This window comes from Mus caroli, chromosome 6 (genome assembly GCF_900094665.2).
Source record: "Mus caroli chromosome 6, CAROLI_EIJ_v1.1, whole genome shotgun sequence".
Lineage (NCBI taxonomy): Eukaryota > Metazoa > Chordata > Mammalia > Rodentia > Muridae > Mus > Mus caroli.
The window spans coordinates 81325739-81333032 of NC_034575.1; the positions used below are offsets into that span (position 1 = coordinate 81325739).

General features: G+C 55.6%; 1 protein-coding gene across 1 annotated transcript in view; it reads left to right on the plus strand.

Moving 5' to 3' along the window:
* Window positions 1-2423: 2423 nt before the first annotated feature.
* The window catches only part of Emx1 (empty spiracles homeobox 1), a 16525-nt gene continuing 11654 nt past the window's right edge, over window positions 2424-7294 (plus strand). Inside the window, exon 1 of the mRNA XM_021165680.2 lies at window positions 2424-2951. Within this exon, the coding sequence (XP_021021339.1) occupies window positions 2432-2951 (520 nt within the window). The 5' untranslated portion in view covers window positions 2424-2431. The remainder of the gene's footprint in view (window positions 2952-7294) is intronic.

The window sequence follows — 7294 nt, forward strand, 5'->3', positions numbered from 1 at the left end:
GGAATTCTGGGGAGGAATAGGGAGGAAGGCGAGTGGAGAACTAACTGCCTAGGAGCAGTCATGAACCCAGCAGGTTCTTTAGATGCAAGACTGGGATGGTNGAGACAGTCCAGCTTCCCAGCTGATCGCCTCCTTTAAGGGGTTCTTAGCTANTGCCCGGGCTAGACATGAGGGAAGAATGAGGAGCCTGAGGATGACCTGTGGGACTCAGAGCACACAGATCAGCAAGGGGCGGGGGGTGGGGTGGGGTGGGGGGCTGTTCTGTTGTCGTCTCCCCCATAGAGCCCAACACTTGGTTGTCCCCAGAGCTTAAGCCTAGACAGTGTTACTCAATGGNAACTCCGTTTCTGCCCAGACCTTGCTCCAAGGAGACCTTCTTCTGATGCCCACCTCTGCCACTTTAGTGATCAACACCCCCACCCCGCCCTGCCATCCAGTATGTGGCAAAGGAAAAGAGGGAAAGATTGGTCCTTATGTGGACAGAGGAANCAGGAGTTGAAAAGGGACGATCTGAGTCATGTATCCGGTTGGGGGAGTCGGCAAAGCATCATAAGAAGTTGCAGAGATCCGGAGANGGCAGGGTGAGACAGGGTGAGTAGCGTGAATCTGGTAAAGAGTGGGAAACCCAAGTATCTGGTCCTGGGTCACCCAGGACGGGAAGGGCTGCAAGGTGCGGTCCTCTTTCAGCCCCCTCTCGCCGCCTCCTCCTCACCTCGCCCACGGGGGTCGGAATGGTACAGGCTTGCGGGGGCTTTTCGGAGCAGTGGAGTGGAAAATAGACTTTAACCCGCTTTGTAGCTGCGAGGGCGCCCCGAGCGCTTCTCCGGACCAAGGCTCCCGGCATTCCGGCGGGCCGCTGCAAGACCTGGCCTGGAGTCCCCATAGTTGTAGGGGATATAGACCCCACTGCCCTTCGGGGTTCTGGAGGCCCAGCTAGGAGGTAAGCGTTTGGGTTTTGCTGTGGCCAGTTGGACTCACCAGGGCAGCGTCAAGAAAGGAAAATTATCTTCGCCCTCCTCCTCTCCCGCCATATGNGACCAAGGACTGACTGGGTCTGGACCTCCTAACCAAGAGCCCCCTTAGGCCACAGTACCCTGGAAGGTTGGGGTAGATAGATTACAGAGTACAGGTTCTAATGGTCAACCGCCTTCTTGCCCTCCGGACTTAGTGCTTGCATTGGAAACTAACTTGAGCAGAATGGGNCACTGGCCCGCGGTCGCAGGTCGCAGGTCACATGTCCAAGAAGCTAGGATGCCACTCCCCTCCCACCAAGGACCACTGGCCTGTCCTCTGGAGAACCATGCGAACAGCAAGGCCAGCTCCAATTTAGAATACAGTGACCCAAAGACCCCATTTTGGCCTTGTCGTCCAATACTGACGCCCAAGGAAATCACTCTGAGCTTAAGCCCCGCGGTCCAGTGGGAGATGGTCGCAGCGCGAGGGAGGGAGGGGGAAGGCTGGTAAAACCGCTGCATTGGAACGCTTGAGAGCTGCCGCGGGAGAGCTGCGGAGTGATGGGTTATGTGGCTCCTCCCCGGACAGTGCGAACCTGGCCCCTGAGAAAAGAATGCATATCCTGTTTGAAGCACTGTTCCCCAAATCCATAAAATGTGAAATTTCAGAAACATAACCTCAGCTTCAGAAAACAGCTCCGGAGGCTGATGGTGGGTGAGGGGGAGACCTCCCTTAGGTTAGGCGAACGTAGACCAGGTTCTCTGGAGAATCTAGGCTGGACCCCAAACACCCATCCTAAGCTTGGATCCAAGTTCTCTAAGAACTGAAACGACATCCCAGGACGAAGGGAGGGGGTTCAACTGAGGTACGTGCTAGAAGAGGGATTGGTATATTTCCTCAAGCCCAGGCTTTGTAGATGTCCCCCTCAGNGCAGAGTGTGGCGGAGGCTAAAGGGCCAAGTCAGAAAATCAAGATGCAGAGTGGAGGGTAGGAGGAGGACACTAGATCAAGCACTAATGCTCCAGTCCGGCTTTTGCCTCCGACTGGGGACCGTATCCCCACCCGCCATCCATCGCCCCGCCCCGCCCCGCCCCCCACCTTGGGGCAGGTGAGCGGTGGCCAATGGGGGAGCGCGGGGCAGGTGCCCGCTAACTCTCTCCTCGCAGAGCTGCAGCCCAGGCCTGGCCCGGGAGAGCTAGAAAGATCACGGGCGGTGGTCGGTCACAGCTTGATTAGTAAGGGAGAGATCCAGGAGGACCGCTGAAGCGGCTCTCAGTAGCACAGGCAGCCCGCGCCCGGGCGTTTGCGAGGAGCTGCCTGCTGGGCCGCGGGGACCACGCTCCAGGCGGTGCGCAGTGGCCCAACTCGGTGTTAGGGTTCTCGCACGCCCCTCGCCGCCCCGCTCCTGGCTGGTCCGCAAGGGCCGAGCGCGGGCGGGTGGGCGGGCGGGGGAGGTGAAGGGTGCGGGCGTGAGTGCATGTGCCAGGCTTGGTGCACACCCCGCACGGCGGCAGCGCCGGGGCACCGAGCGTTCCCCAGAGCCCCGCTACCTCACTCCGCTTCGGCGGCCGCGACAATGTTCCAGCCCGCGGCTAAGCGGGGTTTCACCATAGAGTCCTTGGTGGCCAAGGATGGTGGCACCGGCGGGAGTCCTGGCAACGGGGGCGCGGGCTCCCATCCACTGGCTGTGGCCGCATCAGAGGAACCGCTCAGGCCCACGGCGCTCAACTATCCTCACCCCAGTGCGGCCGAGACGGCCTTCGTGAGTGGCTTCCCTGCCGCTGCCGCTGCGGGCGCCGGCCGCTCGCTCTATGGAGGGCCGGAGCTGGTGTTCCCAGAGGCCATGAACCACCCGGCTCTGACGGTGCACCCGGCACACCAGCTGGGCTCCTCCTCGCTGCAACCCCCTCACTCTTTCTTCAGCGCTCAGCATCGGGACCCTCTCCACTTCTACCCCTGGGTGCTTCGGAATCGCTTCTTTGGCCACCGCTTCCAGGGTGAGTGTCCATGCCGTGTTCGTGACCTGGGGATGCGGGGGAGGCTCGGCGCGGCGGCGGGGATGTTCAGAAGTTGTGGGGGGACAAGGCTTAGGGATCAGCCTGGACTGTGCGCAGGCGACTAGCCTGTGGTCTGCTGCGTTGGTCTCCCACCCAAGAAGTGAGGTTGGGACCGCCACGCTTTTCAGGGAATGAAGCCAATTGGAATAGAAGGCCGAGAGCATCCTAGGAGCTTTTTCAGACCCTCCAGTGGCCAACCTTAAGCTCCTTTCCGACTAAACCAGTCCCAACCCTGAAAATGCTGGCCCTCTACCCTTCCCGCGCCAGAGCTCTGAGCTGTGACCATACTTCGCTCTTTTGGTCACCACTACTCTTGGCGCGTCGGGGCAGGGGAAAGTCCACCTGCATTCGCTGGCTCTGTGAGAAGCAGGGCAGCGTGGTGCGTTCACTCGAATTTCTTGGGACGTTTCTCAGCAACCTTGGCCAGACTTTTCCCAGTTACATGTGCCCTCTCCGACCCAAAGTGGAAAAGGCTTGCGAAAACAAACCTGCTTTCTTCACCACTGACCTCCTCCAGGAGCCCACCCGGTTGCTAGAGCTCAGGACAGTCCTCTTGAGAGGGGTAGTGGCAGAGGAGGGCTTTTAAGGTCATATCTAGTCTTACCCCACCCGTCTGCAGCCGCNAGCTTTAAACACGCACAAACACACAAACACACACACACACACACACACACACACACACACACACCAGTTATCTGACTTTCCTAAAGAGAGAGAGAGAGAGAGAGAGTTGTGTTCATTGCAGATAATTTTCTTCCTTGGATGTGCAGTTTTCTTTTCTTTCATTAAAAGAAAAATTTGGCCTTGATTCCTATAGCAATTGCTTAGTTCCCACTTTGATATAGACTTTACTTACAGGTAAATTTAGCGTTTCGTAAAACAGCAGCCCCAGGAGCTATGCTGACATTGAGCCAGAGCTACGCGGCCAAAGAGAATCTGATATGTGATACAATTATTTATATGATAAAGGGAAAAATGTCTTGAACCTTTAGTTATAGTCGCTTGACTGACTTGGAGAAGGCTATTTGGAGAGGGCCCGATTTATCAATGACCCCGCTCTTCCCTGGCCACTACATACGAGAAATTCCTGTGGATCCAATAGTGTGATTACTTCGGCGCGTATCGTGGGTATATTTTTGTCGTCCCCCCTCCCCCCGCCAAAAAAAAAGTGCCCAGGCGGGAGCGGAAAAGCCTAAGATATTAGCTGCTTTAGGTAACATTTCCCGTCACTTAACATCAATGCTTACTACTAAAATGAGGTTTTATTCTAATTTAGCCAACTACCCGCGTCCCCCCTCCAGGGGAGGGGGACTCTATCTTCAGCTTCGCGCCCACTGGCGGAATTTTGATTCTTCCAGGATGTGAGCCCACGGCTCNAGGGACCTGGAACCCTTGGTGAAGGATCCGGGACCCTGGAAGACAGGGTGCTAAGGGCTCCTAGCCTAGTCCAGTGCCTCAGCACANTCAAGATGCTTCCTGGATGGGGCTTTTTCGGCCCTTAGTCCGGAATCTCGGNATCTCACGTTTTTCTCTCCACCTTTCACACCACTGGCCCCGCGCGCTGATCCCGCTCGCCCGAGGCTGGATGTGCCTTTTGAGAGAGATCAGCTCTCGGGCTCGGAGCATCCCCAGCCAAGCGAGGCCAATACATCCTTCGCAAAACCCTCCAGGAAATTTCCGCTGCTCTCTGAGCCATCGGTCCCAGCGGATACGTTTTGGAGTTACACAAACGGTGGGCTTTTTCTCTCCAGAACCGCGTCTCGACGCGGAGAAGGATCCGAGTGTGACCGCGCTTGCGAACTCGGAAGTCCAATGGGTGCTGATCAACCCTTTCCAACTCCGAAGTGNCACGGCCCTGCAGCCTGCAGACCGGCGACGCCGCTTCTTCCAGATTCCACCGGGTCTCCGGGCTAAGAACCCAGCAGTCCCAGGCCCTCCGGCGCCGTGTTTTCTGGAGAACCGGGTCTCCGCGATGCTCACTTCAGTCCCGTTTTGGTGCAAGAAACGAAACCCTACAAGAACGAAACGGAACCGGCTTATGCGTTCTGTGCGCAGCGCTCCCGGGCAACGCGAGCGGGTAGNGCCTGGAAGCCGCTTCTCCCCTAAGCAAAGAGGAAAAGCTGGGGTGCACGGTCGGGACCTCCGAACTGGGGGCCAAACGGGAAGAACCCGCGAAGATTAAGCGAGGTTGGCGTCGTTTTGGTGATATTTCCCGGGGATCAAGAACTTTNTGAGTTGGAAAGCTACGTCTGAAGGGGACTAAGGGAGACTCAGCCCTACCAATCCTGCTGCGGTTGTGGGCACTCGCTTCAAAGGCCGCCTTTGTTCAGTCAGGAGGAAGAGGGAAGGGGCTATCTCCGCTTTACTGTTGACCGCTCCAGGTTCTAGCTCCAAGCCATTCCTCNGGGGCACCAGGCTCTAAGTCTGTAGCTAATGCGGCCTCTCCATCTAGGACTGCAGCCCCAGCCCAGGGAGCTTCGGATTCTTGCTCCCGCTTTCCGCTGCCTGGTTCCTAGTATCTCCGCTGCTAGCTCCCAGCCATCAGCCTTGCAGCGGCCTGGAGAGAAAGAATGTGGGGATTTTCACATCCTAACTCCTAATTCCAGGGAACGATGGGTTCATGTTCCTTTCCTAAGGGTGTCTAAAACTGACACCTTTTCTCACGGCCCGAAATTACTTCGTCCAAACAGGCTGCACCTCAGCCTCAAGCCTCAAGCCTTGGTCTGTCCTGTGGCTCAGTCAGGACCTGTAGGGAGAGATGGACCCTTTCCCATAGGTTAAAAAGAGAGGCGTCCAGTACAGACACCTCAACACCCCTGTCCTTACAGTAACATGTAGCCACTGATCAATATCATCGGATGTTTGGTTTTGCACTAAACATCATCTTTCTCACTGGGAAAGGCTTTGGTGTTTTGTTCTTTTAATTAAATAACTTGTCATNGTTTATCAGTATTTTGGATAATTTTGTAGCCTCGAGCTTCTTTCGTGCTTGGGTCAAGAAGACCCTATGATTCAACACATGCATATGAACACACACTGGGGCACATGCTAACCACTACAGCGGGACATTCCTTCCCCGAACTAAGCAAGATTGGGGAGTGGAGGCAAAGAAGCTTTGGGTCAGGAAAGGGCTATCCTCAACCTATGGGGCTTAAACAGACAGGGAGAGCTTTCCTCCACTATACAGGTGACTGACGCCCCCAGCACCTCGCTACAGCTACTACANAACACTGCAGCAGAGCCCAGTCTTGCTTTCTCTGCTCTCGCTTCCCTGCACACCACTGCATCCCACTCACTCAGACCTGCGTGGCCCTCTACACTGCGACCTCACTGCTGTATAGGGTAGGCCAGACAACTGAGTAACTGGGATCAAAGCCCACGAATGCTGAGATAGAAAGGCCTCTCCCTACAACCTCTTCTCTGGCTCATCTGTCCAGAGGAACCCCCCTCCCCCTTTGGAGGTTTACCTGGACTCTGAACAACGTGGGCTTTCAAAGCAATTTATTCAATAAAGGCTTCTCATCCACTTCTCTCCCCTCCCCTGGACTTCCAGACTGGTCTTCACNCAAGGCTTTGAGTCTTCTTAGTCACTCCAGGAGTAGGCTTTTTCCTTTTCTCCTCTTAGTCTCTCTGGCAGACAGACTACCTTCCCTGACTGTCCCTCTACTTCCCAACTGAAACCCCTACTTCTTCAGCCAGGCCAGGGGGGATCCTAGGTCTGCTCTTGGCACCAACCTTAGGGGGAGATGTCCATCCCTCACTCCTCAGTGACACTCCTTCGTCCTGTTGTATAGTAGTGCAGCCCCAGCCCCTTAAAATGCGTAGGTGATGGGAGGTCAATCCCAGGCAGCTGTTCCAAAGAAGATCCCAGCAACCCAGTTGACTGGCATAGACTTCCAAAGCCCAAAGACAGTCAGGTATTTGCAACCAGTAGAGGGATATAGTTAGTCTACCAGCTGAATTTTAACAAGGGCACCTCATNACGTGACTTTCACTTGCATAGCTCTTTCCAGAAACGGGAGGTCTCATCTGAATTGTCCAGTTTGCTGTCTTCAGAGTAAAGTCGTGGGTCCAATTGAGTCAACCCAGACAGTAGCCATCTCTGAGGAAATTAATTGGATCAGTCAATCTCAACAGCTAACTCTGTCAAAACATCTCATCTAGGGCTCTGTGTAGTTGGGTCAGGGGAACTGATACAGGCCAGTGTATGAGGGCCAGTGTGTGATGGTCCAGGGACTGCAGTGTATGAGGGCCAGTGTGTGATGGACCAGGGACTGCAGTGT